General features: G+C 42.7%; 1 protein-coding gene across 1 annotated transcript in view; it reads left to right on the top strand.

Moving 5' to 3' along the window:
- PCDH19 (protocadherin 19) overlaps positions 1 to 20,422 on the top strand; it is a 112,103-nt gene extending 91,681 nt beyond the window's left edge. The window contains exon 5 of the mRNA XM_063313757.1: positions 19,830 to 20,422. Within this exon, the coding sequence (XP_063169827.1) occupies positions 19,830 to 20,422 (593 nt within the window). The remainder of the gene's footprint in view (positions 1 to 19,829) is intronic.
- Positions 20,423 to 23,289: the final 2,867 nt, after the last annotated feature.

Genomic DNA, 23,289 nt, shown 5'->3' with positions numbered 1-23,289 from the left:
CATTTGAAAGTTTCCCAGATTTAGCCCCAATCTCTCCAGCTTTTTAAATCTCATTTTTCCCTCTAGCGGCTCTCTTTTCTTAGGCGTCTAGAGGGGGATGGAGATCGAACTGCTGCTAAGGCAGTGCCAAAGATGAAGCAGGACAAATTAGGGACCTTAAGTTAGTGTGTCCTAGATAGACCTTTTAAGTGAAATTCAAATTCTCTCCCCAAAAAAGAGGAATATCTAGCTCAGCCTTTCTCGACCTTTTGACCCTGGAGAACCTTGAAATATTTTTCAGGCCTCAGGGAACCCCTGCACATTCAGGCTCAAATGTAGGCCACAAGTTACAAAACTATTACATTCGTTTCATGGGTAGGCCTGTCTATATGCATTAACAGTGTTCTTCAACTAAAAATAAAGAATGAAAATTACCTCTTTCGTGCGAAGTTGCCCAAATTTGAAATAATTTTTAAAATAAATTGTGATCTCCCAGAGAAGCCCTAGTGATGTCTCACAGAACCCCAGGGGTGCACTGAACCCTGGTTGAGAAACCCTGATCTAGCTTGTGTGTTTATGGGTATTAGCTTATAGTCCCTACTTTTTGTCTGTCTGTCTATTTCTTTTATTGTTTTGGATAATGTTTTGCTATTCACAATAAGGCGAAGAATGACAAATCACTGAAGTGCCCTTCTATTCTAGAGCTTCTGGCCATTATAGCCAAGGAACTGCCAAATACAGTAACAGTACTTCTCTGAATACCCAGTGCTGGTGGTCAAACAAAGCCTGTCACATTTTGCTTTCTACTTGACGAGTACTCACAGGTTGGTACTTGGGTGATCTACTGCTGATAACAAAATTTTGGGAGTAGATGGAGCCCTGGGTCTCTCCAGCTACACTGGATATCAATTTTTATCACTCTCAGCAAAATAATCAGGAATGTTGGAATTTGTTAGCCAAAGCACCAGGAGGGATCCAGATTTTGGAAAGAAGGTTTTGCATAAACTGACGAGGTGCTTTTTCTTTTGTTCCTAAACCTGGTTATGAGCTAAATGGAAGGTTTGAGTGTTCCAGCATTTGAGGACTCCCCTTAAAGTGGGCAATTCAAATCAGCAGTGCTGCTGGTGGTGGTGATGATGATGATGATAATGGTGAACTCAAAGGGCTTGTCCACCTTCCCTAAGCATGGCCATTTGAGAGTATCCCAGAAACTGTAAATACATTTGGCCCCCAAAATACATTTTGCCCAACTTACATAAATGTAGAAAATGTATGTATCTCTGTAAATATTGAATTTATTAGTGTATTGTGAGTGGTGAACCTGTGTCTGTACAAAATCTGTTTCTTCTGTGTACTCTGAGTCACTTCAGAGTTCCAGTTTTCCCTTCTGATTGTTTGTAGGCTTCATCTGCATAATGCGCCCTCTCTTTGGATGACCCTTTAGATACAAGATGCCTTCAGACAGAATGTAGTATTTATATTGAGCACTGTTAAGCAGGACGCTGTTACATTTCCTCGTTCTTATTTACCAGCTCTTTCTTCTGAAGGGAGAGAGTTTCTTTCCAAATGCCCTGGATGACCTTTGCCAATTAGATTATGCCAGATCCTACTGGTGCCCACCATAACAAAGACCATGGTGCCTGGCCATGCTGACTGGGGTTTATGAGAGGTCTGTCGCAAAACATCTTATGGTACCATCTTATCTTCTCCTGAAATAGATAATCTCAGGCTAACAGGGAAAATCTGTGATGTAAAGCAGCATCTTATGTGTCACCTAGTCTTTTCCATCTTATATCTTACCTTGCTTACAGCCACCCCTACAATTTCATCCCTGAATTCTCACACTCCATGGTGGAACACACAAAACTAATTTACCCTGAGAAGACCATTGCCCTGTCTCACTTAGATTGCCTATTCTGGGTGACACCAGGTTTTTAAGATCTTGAGCAGTTGTACATCCACAAACTAGGAAGTCTAGTCTCTCCCCACAAAGCTTACCAGTTCTGTAAGATCATGTTAAATTATAAGCAATGTGTAATGGTATGTGGGAATGACCTTGGGAGACTGGGCCCAGAGACACTGCCAAGAAAACGGTCAGATAAGAGACAGCATAGCTCACATCTGGATAGTGGGTGGGGCAAGAGGCTCAGAAGGGACCCTCCCTAATTTAATGGGGTAAAGGAGATGGGAGGAGATCTGCACTTTCAGACTTGCAAGATTCTGTTAATGTAACCTTACAATAAAGTAGAATGAGCTGATCTGGTCATGTGTCCTGCCTGGTCTACCTGGTAAGGCTGACACAATGTCACTAAATCCATCACAGATAATGTAACAATACAATGTAACAATTTACAATTTGCCAGCAATATCTAAGGTATTTTCATGCTTTGGGGGGGCTACATAGGGCCCTGGGGTTTCAGGTTTTACCTTCTTCTCATATAAAAGATTGAATCTAGACCCTAAAATGGAATAGCTGTACAATTTCTAGGCACTATATCACTATATTTCTTACACCAGCTTTGAGGGTGTTCATTTTCTACTCTTTCTTAAATGGTGCCAGCTAGGTGGTTAGCTTACTGGAAAAGCTAAGCAGGGTTGAACCTGGTTGGTACTTGGATGGGAGATGACCAGAAAATCCTTGCTCTATAGGCTAAAGTTCAGATCTTTTGCAAATTGATTCCAGTTCACCCTAGTTAAAATCCTGGCCCACTGCTCTTCAAACTCCACTGGGACTCTCTCTTATTATTACCCTTCCTCAAATTCTCAAATTTCTAGACTTTTAAAAAAGTACTGTATATAATTTTTATTAAAAGTTTTAAGAGCAGCAATAAGAACTAATGGAGATATATATATATATATATAAAGAATAGTGTAATGGCCATTTTCTGATCAGCACATACATTTGAATAGGATGCTTTAATAATTGGGCTCATTGTTGCAGTGCAGATTTAAATGCATGGCTTGCATTGAATCACACAGAAAACCAGGAATGCTTGAATTTGTCTGCGTGAGATTTGACAATAGGAGAGGAAAAAATTACCTTTTTAAGATTAATTTGCTTTTATCTACTCTGGTCCCATTAAGCTGAAGGCAGCTGGTGTCAAAGGCATAAATGGAGACAAAAGAGTTTACTTCCAATTGTAGGAGAATGTGTTTTAAACAGCCTCAAAAATGTTTCCTGCTCAGCAGGGTAGGTACACTCAAATGGTTGCATTAACGAGAAAATATATAACAAAGGAAGGGTATTTAGGGCAATCCCTCAGTATCCTGTAGTAATGAATTTTGAATTTCTGTAATGAAGTCAAAGGCCTATACTTTTTTCTTGGTGAACAGAAGCTAGTACAGTAACTCCCATTAGCATTAATGGGAGTTTGGTTTGCAAACTATAGAGTCACAATGGAGGGAGATTAAAAAGCCCTATCAGATTATCACATTCATTGTTCTTCTTAAAGCCCAGCTGATTAACCCAAGCAATTTCAGTGGTGATGGCTTAGGCCTAGAATACTCTACTACAGCCTTTCTCAACCTTTTGACCCTGGAGGAACCCTTGAAATATTTTTCAGGCCTGGGGTAACCCCTGCACATTCAGGCTCAAATACAGGCCAGAAGTTACAACATTATTATATTCATTTCATGGGAAGGCCTGTATATATGCATTAACAGTGTTCTTCAACTAAAAGAATAAAACTTGCCTCTTTAATGTGAAGTTGCCGGAATTTGAAATAATTTTTTAAATAAATCGTGATCTCCCAGGGAACCCCTAGTGACCTCTCACGGAACCCGAGGGTGCCATGGAACCCTGGCTGAGAAACCCTGCTCTACTAGCCACATCAATAGTTCAGTTGCTCTAATGCACCTGGGACATGGCCAAGGATGGCAAGCACCTTTTGATGTGCTGGTTACCGAAACCAAGTTAGGAATAGGCTAACTTGGAGGAATGAAACTCATAGTTATACCATAGCTGCAGCTATGCTGCATTATAAATTGTAATCCTCTTTGGAAGAAGATGAGGAATTTATTTTATTTATTTATTATTCCAATTTCTATCACTGCCCATCGGATGGGACGCGGTGGCACTGCGGGTTAAACCGCTGAGCTGCCGATCGGAAGGTCGGCGGTTTGAAACTGCGTGGCGGGGTGAGCTCCTGTTGCTAGTCCCAGCTCCTGCTCACCTAGCAGTTCGAAAACATGCAAATGTGAGTAGATCAATAGGTACCGCTTCGGCGGGAAGGTAACGGCGTTCCGTGTCGTCATGCTGGCCACATGACCCGGAAGTGTCTACGGACAACGCCGGCTCTAAGGCTTAGAAACGGAGATGAGCACCGCCCCCTAGAGTCGGACATGACTGGACTTTACGTCAAGGGAAACCTTTACCTTTACCTATCACTGCCCATCTCCCCCTGAAAAGGGGGAGATCCTTTCGAGGCAACAGACTATAATCAGTATATATCAAAATGGTATATACAGTCTGCCTTCCCTTAAGCAATCAAAGAGAGAGGTTTATATTGATACACAACATCTGTATCTGTGGTGGATTTTGGCGGTGCTGCTGGTTCTCAGGAAAGAGCGAGCACATTCCAAGGAGGTGGAGGAGATAAGCAGAGGCACAGTCCGGGGTGGGGGCAATGGTGGGAAAATGAAGAGGTTCAGGATAGCCCCGCCCTAGAGCCTTCCCAGGTTATTTCCCCTTAGGTTAGGTAGAGTAGGGATGCGGTGGCGCTGCGGGTTAAACCGCTGAGCTGTCGATCGGAAGGTCGGCGGTTCGAAACCGCGCGGCGGGGTGAGCTCCTGCTGCTCGTCCCAGCTTCTGCACACCAAGCAGTTCGAAAACATGCAAATGTGAGTAGATTAATTGGTACCGCTTCGGCGGGAAGGTAATGGCGTTCCGTGAGTCATGCTGGCCACATGACCCGGAAGTGTCCTATGGACAATGCCGGCTCCAAGGCTTTGAAACGGAGATGAGCACCGCCCCCTAGAGTCGGACACGACTGGACTTTACGTCAAGGGAAACCTTTACCTTTACCTAGGTAGAGTAGCTTTAGTCTGGCAAGATTCTGTCTATTTGCTGTGAGCAAATAAAGAACTGGAGTTTGAGTGGACTGATTCTCCATTGTTCCTGGGCTGGGCCATACAGTATCTCTCTCTCTCTCTCTGGGAAGGGAAGGTGGACTGTATGCAGTATATCCTGATAGATTCTGTATATCCCTTCCTGAACATTACCAAGCTCCAGGATCTAGATAGCTCCTAAAGCTACTGCACTGCATATAGTCATTTAAAATGCAAGACTCCATGAGTTTAATTCCAGGTAGAGGAGCCTTCCATCCTTCTGAGGTCCGTAAAATGAGCACCCAGCTTGCTGGGGAAGGTGATGACTGGGGAAAGCAATGGCAAACTACCCCGCTGTATAGTCTGCCATGAAAATGTCACGAAAGCGGCATCCCCCCAAAGGGTCAGACATGACTCGGTGCTTGCACAGAGGACCTTTCACCTTTCAGAGGAACCCCTTAAAATAAGATCTGGCTACCTATGTCTTATGTCTTCCCAGTAAGGAAGAAACTAGTCACATCCTCCCTCATGGTGGTCAATATAGATTATAGTCAGTAAATTAAACTCTCCCTCAAGTTGAATTTGCTTCCTGAGGACTTTGTGGACACATCCATGTTGGGTCTTGGCAGCAATAAGGTTTCCCAGTGCCTAGTTTGTCAATTTATTAGATTTACAGTATTCCCTACCTTTTGTTAAGAGCTCAAGGCAGTATACTCCCTCCTTCCGTTTTTCCCAGCAGCAACCCCATGAGACAGGTTGGACTGAGAGTGACTGGCCCAAAATCAACCAGTGAACTTCTGTGGCCAGTGGTGGACTTGGATGAGGTTCTCCTGCTGCCAGTCTAACACTTTGACCACTCTACCGCACTGTTCGTTTACTTGACTTCCCAATATAGCCTACAGTCCTTGGATTTTTTTGGGGAGGCCTCCCACCCAAGAACTATCCAACTCAGTTTTTCATCAGCTAAGGTCAGCTAGGTGCTCCCACTGATGGAATTGAGAGACTCCTTTCCTAAATCCACCACTCACGTACCTCCTTTGATGTGGAAGCATTTGCAGCACTATTATCTAGCCATTGAGGATATAGGTGGCAGAGGATACAAGCTCCAGTGATGGTGAAGGAGAGCATCTCATGAATAATGATGAGAACTCCTTATTAGTAAAGCAAGATTAGGGAGCCTTTAGTGGCCGACAGCTAAGCTAGGGATTGAGTCTTAAATTCCTGGGTGCCGGAACAGCAGCTATATTCTCTCTGCGTGTTGACCTTACTTGCTATATATTTCTCTCGCAATTTCTTGTTTCTGCAACCCCAGTACAATTTCCCCCCAGCCAGCCTTTTACAAAAATGTATTTATTGTAATTGGATGGTGTTTATTAGGCGTAATCAGTATTGACTTAGAGTAAAATTGCTGCAATAAAAGCAAGCACTCGCCAGCAAATGCACACACAGACTCATCATTGGGGCGGGGGCGGGGGGTAACCCATAAAACGCATGCAAAAGATGGATTAGTATTGACAGCTGTAAATCCACCAGTTCAATGAAGTTGAATGAATAAATGATGAAATAAATAAACTGACTCAATAATGTTGTTTTTGGTAATCCAGCAGAGCTTTACCCCAAGCAGGACATTTAATCCCTTTTGTACATTTCAGACGTATGTCTGAACTAGAGTGTGCAAGGGCTGCATTCAGATCAGTGGTTAGTGGCCAGTGCATTGTTGGGTATTTTTGAAGCTCCTCTTTAGCAATTTTTTTTTTTGAAGATCCCCAGGTCCTGTGATTCCCCACTCAGCCTCTCCCTCTGAGTGAGTGAGCATTGTCAGGATAAAAGATAAAGTAGGGAAGCCCTGAATGTCTGTCTCCCTTTGGGTAACTACAGCAGTCTGAGTAGGCAGTGGTGACAGCAGTGAGGAAGATATGGGCAAATTTAAGGTTAGAGGGTATCAGCCTTGTGAGGTATTCCAGCCAAGAAGCATACCCCAAAGTACTAGCTCTAACTTTATTGTAAGGCTACATTAACAGAATCTTGCAACTCTGAAAGTACATCTCTCCTCCCTCCCCTTTACAGCCCAAGAAACTAGGGAGGGTCCCTTCCGAGATGTTTGCCAAGCCCTTATTCATTCTGTGGGCTCAGCTGCCTCTTATCTGACAGTTGTCTAGTCTGCAGCTCTTTCTCCATACCATTACGTTGGGGGCCCTCGAAGGCCCTTTTGCTCAAAGACCCTCCAAACTCAGAGCTGGCCCTAGCTGTGTTTCAGCCTGGATTCACACATCAAACTAAACCATGCCTTGTTTTGCCATGCTGTATTGAATAAAGTTGACTAGGTTTCTGCAAGTTGTTAATCCATGAACTATGTCTTGGAAACTACAGTGGCTCTGGGTTCAGGTATCATACTAAGCTGAGACTGAGCAGGTCACTTTCTGGTTTAGCACAATGAAAGGGCTCTTGTTCCGTTTTTGCCTGCCAAAAAGTTTTGCCCACCAGTGAATTCTGTAAACACACCAAGAGTATCTTTGAATGTGCCCTACATGATATATCTATGCAATATTCATGCAGCTGAGCTGTTGATGAATAAAAGTTTGCAGAACCTGCCTATGTGGATTTATCTGCTGTTGGGCAAAAACTTTTTGGCATGAAATGTTATCACTACTGGTGGCCAAAAAAGGAACAAGAGTTGAAATTTGTTTTAGTTGGGAAGGGCCATTTCTTCGGGCCTCTGCCACCTCTGTGATAAGCAAACAGAAGTTATTTTAGGTTGCCAAGAGTTAATAACTGAGAGTGGGGGAACTTCAGCTCTGGTCCATTAGAAATAGCATTCTATTTTGTTTTTATTGCCCATGCTGCTGTTCCATCCACCAGATTTTAAATTGCTATGTGAGCAATTAGTCACTGTCCCCAGCTATTAACACCTAAGCATCATCTTAAATAAGGGAATTTGGGTTGCACTGGTTGCCTTGCAGACTCAGGTTTTCTTACAAATGAATGGAGCAGGCCAAGGGGTGAGAAATATTCTACAATAATCCCCTCCCAATTTGTCTTCTGACATTAAATCATGTGAGGAGATCAAGAAGAGAAGGTGCCTCTTAATTTATGACTGGGTGGAGATCTTCAGCTGAGGATGGTTTGCATGTCTCAAAGGGTGTCCATGTGTTGGTGACTTTGCAAGTTGTACTCATCTCTCCATCCACCTGTCTTGAAACATCTCCTCCACTTCGTCTCTTTGGAAAACAGAACACTCAAACTTAAAAACAACCAAGCTAAACCAAAGCTTGGAGCTGTTTGAACTTCAGAGGTTTACAGGCTTCAGTTGTTCTGCTATAAGAAAGAAGTGCCTCAGGTTGAGTTCAATTGCTATGTATTGCTCTTGGCAACCATCTTAAAGTGGTCTCTTCTTTTGGGGCATGTTCTCTACTTCCCATTCTAGCCTCCAGCTGTAGGAATTTCTCTTGGTCATCTGGGTGCTATCCAGGATTGATGGTGCTGAATTTTTTTAAAGATCAGCCACACTATTGTTGTTTTGCAAATGTACAAAAAAACAGGGCTAGCCAGAGGATTCATTGGCAGTATAGATTTGTTTGGGGGCTAAATTAAATGACATTATGTAGCATGTGGCCACTTCTGTTCTTTTTGCAGATGTAGAGGCATGCACCAGGGATGTTTTGGGGATTGGGACCCTAGGAAAGGGATTAATGGAGGGAGGTTTTAATTCTTTGTCCCCTCTTGTGATTCTTGCAATTCACATAGGAAAAATGTAACCTTCTCCTTAAAAACGTGGTAACCTTCTTTCTTAGATAAACTGGAACTGCCCACTCATTAGTGAGAGGGTCCTGTAGTTTGGGCCATGAATTGAATGCTTCTCATGCTGAGTTCCTGATCCATTCTGAATCCTTATCCTTCCTTTTGGGTCACACTGGAGAAATCTCTTAATTGTTAAATGCAAACTTCAGATAATGGTTCCTGGAATGAAATAGCAGCTTTCCAGGATCTGGAAACTTCCAAAAGAACTGAATTGACCTATCTTTTTTCTCCTTGTTATGAAACAGAGTTAAAATAGGGGATGATTTGTTAGTACAACGTGTTCTGTCATAATGACCCCAGAGATGCATTCAGAGATGTGGATTGAATGTACGAGTGCTACTTATTGATCAAAGATGAGATATGTACAGTATGTGTTCTATAATCCTTTGTTTTTGTTTACCTAGTTGACTTTATTGTATGATTCACAGTGTTAAGGGACAAAAACAGAGGTGGGGAAGAGGGAAAAAAAAAGAGAAAAAAGAAAATCCACTTCTCTCATACTTCTCTTTTACAGTACTGAAGAATATTCAAGCAGCATTTCAGTCCTGAATTCTTCTCACCTTAACTTTATTATTTTAGATTTCACCTCTCCCTTCCCACAATCTGCACTATGGGAATAATCATATCAATTTACTGCCCCGGTTTGTTTTAAGGGTTTTTAATGACGTATATGTAGGAGTTTGACTATCTGAAGGTTTCTTTCTAAAACACTCAAGAATATGATATTTGTTCATGAACAATGCACATGGTGTGTTCCTTTGAGCACTCATTTTTCCACCAAGATTGCAGAGCTCTTTTATTCACCAAAGGTCCATGTGAAGAGGCGTTTATCTTTAAACAGCAGTGTGTGTATGTGTGGTGTCTGTAAGTAGCTGAGTACATACAAGGCTTCACTCAGGTTGTAGAGGGCTGGTTTAATGCTATATGGAAGACAAGTGTACCCATGCACATTCATATAAATACACAAAGAGATGCTAGTTCCATGCATCATGTTAAAATAGCTCTGCAAACTGGATGGTGGAACTATGTATGAATCCAGTTACATATTACAAACATCTACCTACCTACCTACCTACCTACCTACCTACCTACCTACCTATGAATCTACCTACCTACCTACCTACCTACCTACCTATGAATCTACCTACCTACCTACCTACCTACCTATTTATCTACCTATGAATCTACCTACCTACCTACCTACCTATGAATCTACCTACCTACCTACCTACCTACCTACCTACCTACCTATGAATCTACCTACCTACCTACCTACCTACCTACCTACCTACCTACTTATCTACCTATGAATCTACCTACCTACCTACCTACCTATCTATCTCTGTCTTCCTCCATGATAAAACATTTTGCCAGTCTCGAGCAGTATCTTTTGCAAGATAGCATTAGATCAGCAAGAAAAAAGAATGCATCTTTAGCCCATTCCCAGCATTTGGCAGACCAGAATTTCTGCTTAAAACCAGATCCTTAAAATAGGATCTACCTATTTTGGTACAGTTCTGTTGTGCATTTTATTTTTTGCTAGAACTCGATGCAGCAGGTCTGGCTGAGAAAGCAACTGAGAGAATTCTGTGCCTTCCAAATACCTGGAAAAACTGCTATTTGTTATGTTTCGTTTTGTGCAATCTTCATGGTTGCTGCCCACCACCATTTCTCCTGTCCCTGTCCATTAAATGAAAGATCTGAGGGGAACCCTCCATTCACAGAACATTGATCAGATATTTCAGAGGTGGGCACTTTTTTATTTTTTTGCTGATGAGCAAAAATTTACTTACGGAAATTTGAGAGTATATTGTCAGGCCTCTCACAAAATGACGGCCATGGGATGGGGTTCACTTACCTGCTGACAGAATGACTGACATCATGGACATGGCCATTTCCCAAGCATCCATTTACCAGAAGGCATTCTCTGTAGTCCTTTCAAATGTTCTGTATCACCTTTGTGAGGCTCTTGGCCTCTGCCTATAAGATAAAGTAATCCCGTTTCAAGCATGATGTCCCACAATGTCCCCCCAATGTCTTAAGCAACAATTTATTAAGGAGAATTCCTGCAACTGAAATACTTCCAATGTACATATAATATTTCTCCAAGATACAGTAGTGTGGAGACTTCCTCTTTTTCTACTGCCTTTTGGTGAATCAGCAAATGGCAGGTTCTTTTACTGATAATGAAGGAGCATGCAGGTAACAGTGTATAAAACCATCTCCTGAATCCTTACCAGTCTGGAAACCAACTATTACATGTCCCACCATAGCTTTTCATGCTTTGGGGAAGGGTGGGCCACTTCCAATCCAGACTCTGGGTGTAGCTATCTCTCATTTTTATGTTCTGGGAATGCCTATGAGGTCTATGTGAAATTTAGAGGCTTCTGGCCAGTAAAGATGATGTTAAAGGCTGGTAAAGGAAGGTGGCATCTCATTCAAGAATCTTTGAAAAGGATGTATTCTGAGGGGACAGGGAACTGGGTAGGGACTAAGGAACATCTCCATGGGCACATCGGCTGTATAGCGTCTACTCATGTGACAGAGGAACCTACAGGTGTTCAGATACAGATGTACAGGGACCCTGCCTTCAGCCCTTGCACCAAGAGATTGGCAGAGCTAAAGAGGAGAGAAAGGTTGAGGCGGGGTGTGTGTGAATGCATACAACCTGCCCTACCTGTCTCAAAAGGGCTTACACATGTGACAATTCATTGTGCACAATACATGTATCAACATGAGTACAAAATGGTCATAAATGAGATGAGAACCTTTTTGGAAACCTAACTGTGGGCATTGATTGAATTGGCTCTAAAGAATAAAATGGTCTCTCTTGATTCTCCTCCCTCTCCCCTTGCACCCTGAAGCAAAATGTAACATTTCTGTCTATATAGTCTGGGAGAGATGGATAACCACGGGTGAACACTGAAAGTGATGTTTGATCCCTTTATGTTTACTATTTATTCATATTTATTCATACATTCAAGCACAAATGTTAGGCCTGCACCCCAGTGGCATATTTGCATTTTATTTTAAGTCTGATATTTTTCCTACCTGTTACCCAATTTTGTAAACAGGAATTTAAAGCTATGTCATTTCCATACTGTTTCTATCACTCAGTCCCTCTCATTCCCTTTCTCACTGTTTTAAGGAAAGAGATTTTCTAACATGGAAAAGTGATATTTGAGTATGTTTCCCCAAGGCAATCAATTTACTTTTAATTTGTCTGGAACTAAGCTTTCCTTTGTTGCAATGAGAAAGTGCTGTAAAATTTATTAGCTTCCAGGAAGATTTTGAAATGAATTTTTTAATGAGCGTGGTGTTTGCTGGTACCCAGGCAAGATGCTGTTACTGATAGCACCATATGGTTGCCAAAAGTGCACCAAATTCTACCATTACCTTGAGAATCTCAGCATTTCTTTTCTTGTTTTAAAGCAGGATTCTACCCTAGGATGGTAGTAAACCCAAAATAGCACTACCTAAAGCCTGTGCCTCTTTTATTTGTTTGGATCCAAAATAGTTTGGGATGGAAATGAAGTCATTCTTATAAATCTAACTACCATCATGTCCCAACTCTACTGTTGCTTCAGTTGTGGAGATATTTTTCTTTCTGGTAGAAAGGCCACATGTTTCATTTCAGTTAGTTGGAGATTGTCCAATGAATGCTGGATCATGTATGGTCAGATCAGTCAAATTTGACTGCCTAACCTCATATTGAGGAAACTTCCTGCATCAGAATTACTTTTGTCTGAATAGGCAAGCATTTGCCCTTTAACTGAAGTAATCCCAGACATTGCTGACAGGAGAAGAGTGATTCTTACCTCTTCCTGAATTTCTTGCTTTTGGATAAGGCTCTGTTTCTGAGTTACCATTCCTATTTAAAACAGATGTTTTGAATTCTCAGAGCACCAGATCAGGCTTGTGGATTCATTTTGCGCTCAGGGTACCACCACTTTCTGGTGAAGCACCTAACATATTTCAGGAAGCTGTTGGCAGATAGGCCACCCTTTGAAGCAAAGCTCTCTCTGGTTTGATTAAATGATCAGCATGCCAAGTATCTAACATTGCAAGTTGGTGAATGAAATTCCCTACCAATAGAAAGGCTCAAGTCAGGTTGATCAGAAACCAAGTTGAAGTCTGTTTTGCTATACAGGTAGTCCTCGCTTAACAACCATTCGCTTAATGATGGTTCGGACTTATGACAGTGCTGAAAAACCGACTTGTGACTGGCCCTCACACTTAAACCTGTCGCAGCATCCCCGTGGACAGATGATCACAATTTGGGTTCTTGGCAACCAGTTCACATTTATGAGTGTCGCAGCATCCTGTGGTCACATGATCACCATTTTCAACCTTCCTGGCTGGCTTCTGGCAAGCAAAATCAATGGGGAACTGTGTGATTTGCTTAACGACCACATGGTTTGCTCAATGCATGCAGCGATTTGCTTAACGGTCACTGCAAAAAAGGATGTAAAATTTAGTTGGATTCACTTAATGACTGCTTTGTTTAGCAACTGAAATTCCAGTCCCAATTGTGATCATTAAGCGAGGACTACCTGTAAGTCCTTGACCAAAATGGATTGGCCTGCTACGTTCTCTGCTGATGCCCTAAAATAAGTAGATTTCTCTCTCTCCATCTTTTAGAGAAACTGTAATGCTTGGTGCCCTCTCCTTATCTAATAGCCCTGTTGGTTTCTACTTGCATGCCTCCCCCACAAAAGCATCCATTGATTGGAAGGGATTTCACTTTTCTCAGTGAAATGCTCAAGCATCTCTTGTGAATGTCCAGGATGCATCGCCATGCACACCTTTGGAACATTTAGCGGTGATACGGAATCCTCAGGCACTTACATCACAATCTGTTTCAGCTTCACCTCTAGGCTGTTGCTGGAGATTCCATCAGTAATGATTCAAAGGCTTGAAAAGCTGAATGGGTCGATCTTTATATCACTTTCTTCCCATACTGGGTCACTGTGAATATGGAATCATGCTCTGTGAATGGAGGAAGAGAGATCTAGAGCGCTTAGAGACCAGTCAATGCTATTTTAAGTCCATACACTTTGCTGTGTTTATTTATTTATTTCACTGTAAAGGCAAATCAATATGAAGTGTGGATTCACAATGTGTTGTATAAAGTGCAGAACAGTGGACCGGTTTAAGGCCTCTCCTAATCTCTGGAGATTGAATGGCCAATGTATCTAACTGTGAATTGCACACCAGGTCAGGTTTGCCCTTTCCCAAGGTTTCCAAATTTCTGCGTCCATGCTCCCAAATTCAGCTTCCCCAGACAAAACCAGTGGCTCCTTGTAACAGTACGTGAGAAAGGCCTTGAGAAATGGGGTAAAGAGATGTTGCCTGGGGAATGGTCAGATAAGAGAGGGCAGAGCCTGCAGCTGCATAGTGGGCAGGGCAAGAGGCTCAGAAGGGACCCTCCCTAAGTTCTTGGGTTGCAAAGGAGACAGCAGGAGAATTGTACTTTCAGACTTGCAGGATTCTGTTAACGTAGCCTTGCAATAAAGTAGAATTCGTTTATCTGGTCACGTTTCTTGTCTGGTCTGCCTGGTAAGGCTGACATCAATCTTGCAAGTCTGAAAGTGGGCAGCTGGAGGGGATGTGTTCTAGCCTTTCAGGAAACCAAAAGACTGTAACAATCAGGAATAAAACAATTCTCTAATCAAGGAAACACCAGGGAGGAAACCAAACGCCCACCAACACTGGCAGGGCAAGCTACTGCATATAAACGGGCACCAAACCTCCCACTCACTCACACTGATGATGCCACCTAGTTGGGTAATGAAACGTCTGCAAGCAAACAGGCAAACTCAAATCCTCCACAGTGCTTTTCTAGCTCAGAGGAACAAACCAGTATGTTTAAGGAACATTAAAACAATTCCTAGTGCAGAAGGCTGTGTGTGTGTGTGTCTTGTAGCGAGGACTTCAGAATCTCACCTCTAGTGTTACTGTTTGGACTGCTCTTTACGTGATGGAGCACAGAATTTTTTTGAGATGTTTGGGATTCTAATCAATTGGTTCTTTCTTTGCTGCTTCCCTCCCTTCTCCCTCCAAACAACTTCCTTAGGGTTTGCCTTTCAGCAAGTGGATTCTCTGTAAGTGCTAAAGCCACTTGTAGATACACATTTTGCTGCATTGTGTTGTGTGCCAAGAATTTTTATTAGCTTCCCCCTTTTTTTTTGGTGGTGCTAGAGTGTGGTGGAAATACAAATGGAGCTGAAAAGCTGGAATTAATGCTCAGATACACCAAGCATCTAAATGAACTGTCTTCAGACAGTTGGGCTGCGAATCCTTAGCAGAGTCGGCAGCACGGTTGGATGTTTGCTACGTCAAACCTTGAAGGTGTAATTCCACTGTGCTTGGTTAGTGTTAACTCTTTACGGCTTTCAGCGGCTTGCTTGGAAAAGGAGGGTGAAGTGGAGCTAGGAAGTGGCCCATTAAAGAAAAGAGCTTTTCTTAAAAGATTTGGCTGAATTCCAAAAGAGGAAAGTGCATGCCAACATTACTATGGCCCAGGAGGAAATGTTCTATTTCAGCTGCATCAGAAAGTGCCTAGAGAGGGCTAGACTATTGGTCAGTCATCCCACTATTGACAGTGGCTTTTCGGAACCTCATGCAGAAATGGGTCCCATCATGTGCTGTTTCCTTTGAGGTTGACCTCTGCATGTGATCCAACCTGAAGTGAAGAGGATTATCTTTAGGATGGAGATAAAGTATCAAAAAAAAAAAATTCACGCGGGCCCCTCCCAGAATATCCAACTTTCTCCAGGCTTTGTAGTTTGAACATAGATAAATGCTGTTTCATCCAGCAATACTAAAACGGATGACCCAGGTCAATTGCCTACCTTTTGTTCAAACAAGTGTGTGTATGTGTGTGTGTATGTGTGTTTTACTTGTGTTTTCTTTTTAAAAGAATCTTTTAAAATTGCTCTGGGGTTGAGATGGAAGGGCAAGCAAACCCCCAAGTGTAAGCCATTCCATTCTCTTCACAGTCAACATCTGTTGGTTGCTACATATTTACAGAAGTGTTTATTTAGTTGCTAGATTTATGTCCCACCTTTATATCCCACAGGGAGCAGAAGGTACTGTACAGTATGTAGAAGTCCCCCTTCTACCTAGGCATTTTCCCCCACAACAACAACCCTGTGGCATATGATGGGCTGAGAGAGATGGAGTTGGGTGGGACCAAAATCACCCAAGGAGCTGTTTTGGCTTTTCCTCTAGAGCAAGAAAAAGGGAAGCCATTCTTTTTCTTTCCTAATGGGTATGCTGAAAGTAGAGCTGCTTGCTGCAAGTTGTGACTCAGTGACTTCTGAAGGGCCAACGATTCTGTTCATGTCCAAGTTGGTGGAGTTGTAGCAATACCTCTAGATCAGGAATCCCCAAACTCTTCAGTTCATTGACCCCTTCATGAAGTTTCAGATTGTTCATTGACCCCCTCCCCCGCAAACATTTATTATATGAAAATAATAAATGCTACTTTAATTAATAGTACTATGAATAACATCAACCCCTTGGATAGTCTCATTGACCCTTGGGGGTCGATACTGACCACGTTGGGGAGCCCTGCTCTAGATCTTTTGCCTGTTATGTTTGCCTCCTGGAACGGCAATTCCATGGATATCACTTCTTGATCTTGGCCTAATGCAGACCCACGTGGTTGTCTGCAGGAGCCCACTGGAGAGTTCCAGTAGGGGTCACATGAAAACATTGGCTCCATGCCCAATTTGCTAGAATGTGTACAAGCACCATGACTATGGTTGAACAGATTATACTAGCAATTGCAGGGGTCTTAAACTATCCTTTCCTAGTTTAAAGCCCTGGTTGGAAAATTATGTGCATGGCTCAAATGAATAGGATGGGGACCAGATTAGAGAAGACTATAGTGCTGCTGAAACATGGACCTTTTTTCTAGGATGGCTTCTTAGGTGGTGCCACTCAACCCTTCAGGCCGAGTTCAGCTCTTACAACTGAGTACTGTTGTGTGACAACAGGAGTGATGCAGCCACTTTACTTCTGGAATGTAGAACGCAAAGCCACTCTACTCTATTCTAATGGACATTTGCTGGTTTTCCCTTTAATGGAATTTAAACTGCCTTTTAAGGTGGCATCTGATTTGGTGCATAATTAATCACTTCCATGCCCTCTTTTGCCCTGTCCCTTTACCTAATCCATTTTACATCCTTGCCTGGCACACTTCTGCCCCCTTGTAGAACTGAAAGGATGGAAAGCAAGAGGATATGTTTAACAAATAGGTTGCAACCCTCTGCAGGTTAGCCTAGCATAAGCCCCATTTAAGGGTCCAAAGGGGTGTATTTTTGAGAAGACATACACTGGATTGTATGCATTGTCAGGGGAACAACAGTCACCCTGGTTGTCCTCTTCCTTGTTGCAACCCACCAACTACGTGGATGAACATCTGCCTATATCCTTTATCAGGGTGCCTGCAGGGTATGGTCAACAAAGTCAAGATGGTGGCCATGACGATACAATCAAAGCTCTACCTGTTTTTTATGTTTTAAATGTCTTATATAAAATGGGCAATGCTCCAGTTGCATCCTTGTAGCCACTGTCTTGACTTTTCTTTCTTTTTTAACCATATCCTGTGGGCACCTCTGTGCAATCTATTTAAGAAATACTGCGTAGGCTCTAGGGCTGTGCAGATACTTAATTTGGAGATGGGGTTCCATGGTTAAAACCTGTGAAGTCAATTGCTTTTCTGAATCAAATGGGAGAGTCCATTCTGGTTGTTGATTTGGATGCCCTGAATCACTCTGGATGCTTCTGTGCATGTGCAGATACACTGCTTTTTTTCTGAACTGGTTTGGAAAAAGTCAATTGCTTAATCAACTGAGTGAATCTGATTTGATGATTGAGTTCAACCATTCAAAACAGATAATTCTTTCCAGTCACACCAACGGCATGCATAGGATTTGGCCTGATTTCTAAAGACCTAGTAGGTGGCTAAAAAGGCAAAGATAAAGACTTCCTTGGGTTGAGCTTGACTCTTGATGACTTTATGGACCTGCCCATATCATTTTCTTGACTGCAGTATGGAAAGAGTAAGGCACAGCCACCTTCTGGGACGATTTTTTGATTTTCCGGCCCAACCAACAGTCATAGGATTTCTTATTGATCTTCCATCCAAGTACGAACCAGGTCTGGCTCTCCTTAGCTTTTCCAGATCAACCGAGGTTGGCTAGGTTCTGCCACTTGCAGTGAAAATAGGCAGCCAGAGACCTGCAAACAATTTGTACTAATTCAAGAAGAAATCAACTAAAATATTGGGCAGGGAGGAGTGAGAATCTGTAAACATAATTGCCTAGTGTGGAGTTTATATCTGGATCTCTCACATCAGGCAAGGTTTAAAGCACCATGCCTTTTAGCCCTGGCATCAGGAAGGGGGAAAATGCTGACTTCACAAACACAAGCTTAATTTATTTCACATTGTAACTTGTTTCCCTGCAGCTTTTCTTTTCTGACAGCCACAGCAACAGCAGTAGAAATGCCAGCTGACACCGTAGTCTGTTGGAAGTTGAACTTTGGCTTGTTAAAAGAAGGGGGAGAGAAGGGGGAGCCATTAGGATTAAAAACAACCCTTTAAAATGTCATTTCACAAATGTCTACAGCTTGTTACAGAAAACGGGGGGGCATTTATATATGAGATTTAACAAGTGGCAACTCCTCTGTTCTCTAGGCAAATTTACAGTACAATTTTGCGGAGTCCTCCCCCAAGAAGCTTGAAAACGCTACTTTAATATGAATAATGATTTCTTAGAAATCTTGATGCCTCTCTGTCAGCCCTTTGAGGTAGTCCAGACAAGAAGCCAAAACTGAGTACTAACACTACCTTCAATACTACAGTCACAGAACCTTGCAAGTCTGAAAGCACTTCCCCTTCCCCTGGCTTTACTTTCCAGAGAACTAGGGAGGGTCCCTTCTGAGATGCTTTCCACACTCCCATTCCTTCTGTGGGCTGAGATGTCTCTTCTCTGACTGGCTGCAATTCCTCCTCCTCCTGTCTCCCAAGGTTATTCTCAAAGCCCACTGCACTCTTATGGCACAGCTGGGCACCTGCAACTTTCAGGTCTTGTTGGACCACAGATTCCATCATTCCCCTCCACTGGCTGTTTGGACTGGGGCTAGAACCCACCCACATCTGCCTTCTAGAAATCTACTTCCATGACATAGTTAGGGGGAAGACAGGGCTGTGGAATCATTTCAGTCTGTGTTGGAGTTGCAGCTTCAAATAATTAGCTTACTGGAATACCAATCTTCCAGTACATCTAGGACACCGTGTGCCAAACTGTTTGATTAACCATCCTGTTCTTCTATGGAGAAGTACAATTCCTAGGATTCCTTGTGGGGAGAAACATGCCTCTTAAACTGGCTTGAGTTAATGGAGCAAATATAATGTTTCCAAGGCATTGCTTAAGCACATAACATAGTAACCCTTTTTTGAAGGTCAACTCTACAGACTCAGGGTTGAGTTAGTACCAGGATGGAAAATGGTTAAGAACGAGGAAGAATATTCTAGGTGATCTTTGTGTGGGCTGGAATGTGATCTTCCCTAAGAAGAGGTAGGGAGAGGAGGGCACTGGGAAGATGGGTGAAGATGGGTGGGCTAATTGGATTTGCTGCTCTGGAAGACTGGGACATTGGCAGTGATGACTGAGTGGGTAGTGGGGCGAAGAAGACACTGAAAAGACTGTTGGATGGGTTGGTACCCAGGTCGTCCAGGGGAGGGAAGGAGAGAGGGGCAAAGGGCACCAGCCTTGCTCTATATACCCAATAAGACCCTCCAGATTTTGTCTCAGCCAAATCCTGGAGCAGAAAAAATGTCCTACCTTCTGGTTTTGCTGAGCCACAGGGCACCAGAAAAGTGTGACTGAGCTGCTGAGACATGATCTCTTTGTTTCACATATGAAACAATCCCATTTCCATTTTCTTCACCCGGCCTAATAACATTCTTTTCTTCTTTTGTCTCCTGACCTTAGATCAGAGTGAAGGATTCCACTGTCGGGAAGAGTGTCGGATCCTTGGCCATTCTGACCGGTGCTGGATGCCCCGGAATCCTGTCCCCGCCCGAGCCAAATCTCCTGAACACGGAAGGAACGTCATGTCCCTCTCTATAGAAGCTTCCACTGTGGATACAGAGCTTTACGAAGACTCTACTGCAAAGAGAACTTTTGCAACATTTGGCAAAGACAGGAGTGAACCTGTTTCTGAGGAACGGGGACCGATCAGTGCAAAAGGTAAAAGGACATTGGATCCACCCATCTGTAGCCCAAAGGTCAATGGGGCCATCCGGGAGGCAGGGAATGGTTGTGAAGCTATCAGTCCCATTACATCGCCTGTCCACTTGAAGAGTCCCTCATCTAGCAAACCATCGGTGTCCTACAGCATATTTCACTGCCCGTCCAATCGCAACTTAGAGCCGTTTGTAAGCAACGGTCCCTCCAGGCCTATGGAAGCAGAGCCGAGGGGCGCAGACAGTGAGAACACCATGCGTGAAGTTAACCCTCTTCTACAAGAATGTAGGGAGAAAGACTCACCTGGCATGAAGAGGCTAAAGGATATTGTACTCTAAATGGAAGGAAACGGCATCACCAAACATGTTCCATGGTTTTTAAGAGCTTACTGATGGTTCACCAGGCCAAGTTGCTGTATTTAGAAGCTTTCCTTAAATGTATTGTTTATTAAATGAAGCGGTTGTTAATGTGACAATCCCATATGGTTCATCGGGGGGGCTATCGAAGCAAAATGAACACCATTTTATTTTCCTTCTCCCCTATTCCTTCTGTAGCAGGGATAAAGTGATGTAGGGCCCTTTGGTTGACGGAAGTATTATCCACAAAGTATTTTGAATTTCTGTGTTTTTCCAGATCAACCAACCTTAGCAAGAAATGTGCTGACAATTGGGTCTCCAATGAATTTTGAAAAACCCACCCTCCAATTCCATCTTAGGCGATCTCTAATATTGACAATGTGGTGCCTCTGATTTAGACAGGAGGCATCTGCACACTAGGAACTTGGTTTTGCTCATTCGGGATCTCCTGATGTGGGCAAAGTGCCTCCCTCTTCTAGTGGGCTCAGTGTGGGAATAAAACCATTTCTAGGTGTACATCCAATCCTAGGAGCTCCTAATCTGCCATGCATCCAGAGCTGAATTTATATTCTAAGATGGTGCTCTTTTGCTATGAACGACCCCTAAATCTGGAGAGCTTTCTGCTGCCACATGCTTCTCTGTACTATTATCGTATTTGATATTGCAAACTCCTGTGTGTCGAGTGTTGGGAAAAACGGCTTTTCAAGTTTTTGGGTTCTTTTCTCTTGTTGTAGTTGTGGTTGTGGTTGTGTTCTATGAACAACAATCTAAAACTTGGGGAACCTGCAAAATTTAGAGTGAGTCCTGTCCCGATTTCTGATCATTTTGCCAGGTGATTCTTCTACATTCTTCCTTTCTCGACCACTGTGCGGTTTTTCTTCTGTTTCTGTATCTCGTTTGCAAAGGTGCAATGTGCTGAAATTTTTATGAGGTCAACTTCTTTCTTTTTTTTTTCTCACAATCTCAAGGAACTATATGGTGTCATTTCTCTCAAACTTTGATTTCCAGGTGTTGACTTTGCCTATTTATGACTTATTTTGCTATTTAGAACCCAGTGCAATGAACTTAGCTCATAGCCTAATAAGTAAGTCCAACATACCACAGGTAAGCATTCCATGAATATCCCATTATAAGTAATGCACTAACTACATGTATTGTGTTGTTTGTATGTAGCATTGGTAGCCCGGTGGCCCAGATTGTTGTACTTAATGCTGGGCTGAAATCTGCCTTGCAATTTCTCAGAAGTGCTCTTTCTTTGCAAAAGTCACTTCTGTTTTTCTATCTTATTCTCAGGGTGCTTGAGAATTTCTCTTGGTGGTGTTTTTGAGCCAGCTTTCTTGTGGAGATGGTAGAGGATGTTATTGTTAACGCTGTTATTTTCTATGACACCTCCTTCCATCACACTGAAGCCTCCCTGTCTAACCACACTTCCTGTTTGAAAAGTTCAAGGAGAGTATTTCCTTCCTGCCAGCTTCCCTGTAAATTTAATGGAAGTGTAAGACACCTGGTAGGCTGTAAAGCACTAGTGGGATGATTGTGGAATGTGGTTGGATGTTCACACACATCCTTCTGCCACTTTGTAATGAAATCTGTGCAAGGACATCCCACTTCACCCATGGGAGTTCTCCAAAATTCTCTTCACCTTTGAAATCAAAGTCTTTTTCATCAAGCTGAATGAGAAGTAGTAGTAAAAAAAAAAAAAAAAGGTTCCTATCTATGCCTGGCACTAACTGTACCACTGGCATTCTAACAAGTTAGGAAGGGTAGCGAGTTTGGATTGCTTGCACGGACAAGGCCATTGTAGTTTTTGCAGGTGCTTTGCTGAAATGTGTTGTTCCCCCATCAACTTCACCCAGTTGTACTTGTGTGGGTCCAGTTCTGATGGCCCTCCATTTCTTCAGAATGTCCATAGTGGAGGAAGATGAGAGATCTGAATTATTTTTTTGCAAGCATTGGCTTAATTACTAGTGAATTGTTTCCAGTGGCTTCAGAAACACATCTCTCTTGCTCTTTTCTAACCTTCAGATTTTTCTAACCTTCAGATGCCTCTCTCAGATTACCCCCTGGATTCCTGCTGGTGGAGTTTGAGAGGATGTAAAAGAAAGGAAAAAGTCTCACCAGCCTTCACTGCATCTGTCCAAATTAGAAACAAACAACTACAGATTAGTAATTTTTGAAGAAATAAAAGCAAGGAACATCCTCAGAAAGAAGGCAGTTTGGTCCGTTCCCAGCCCTAGTAGAGGCTGGCTGATTCAGTCAAAGCTGGAAGTATGAGTTACAGATGTCTGTCCTCAGGAAAAGCTGATTGCACCAGGGCAACCATCAATACAGGCCATTAAAATGCCCATTGCACATATTGTAAACGTTTCAGACAATCCATTCATCCTGCATCAGGTTGAGGATTTAGGGAACAAAATAGCCATTGGAAAAGGAGAACAATTTCCAGAATGATCCCCTTGTTAATAGGAGAACCAAAAATGAATATATTCTGTGTGTTTGTGTGCAAGTGTATTTGCACATTGGCCTTCTTTTGAGCTTCAGCATTAATTACATTTTATACCTGCAGTTTGAGAATAGTGGAATAGAGAACACAGGCGAAGAGCAAGAAGGCTGCTATCCATACCTACTCTGAAATAAGACTGTGGTGTTCATGGGGTTTTATCCTGTTAAACGCGAGTTTTGGGGTTGCAGGCTAAAAGGAATAATGTCGCTGATCAAGTCATTGTGCAAACAGATCAGTGTTTACTTTACTGCCTCCTTAAATATGCACATACGTGGTTGTGAGTTTGCCCTCTCCTAAAGACAAAATGGCTCTCTTTTGACCTCTGTAAAGAAAAATTTTGTAAAAA

This window comes from Candoia aspera, chromosome 12, assembly GCF_035149785.1.
Source record: "Candoia aspera isolate rCanAsp1 chromosome 12, rCanAsp1.hap2, whole genome shotgun sequence".
Taxonomy (NCBI): domain Eukaryota; kingdom Metazoa; phylum Chordata; class Lepidosauria; order Squamata; family Boidae; genus Candoia; species Candoia aspera.
The sequence above is the reverse complement of the archived record's forward strand: the minus strand, read 5'-3'. Positions and strand labels throughout refer to the sequence as shown.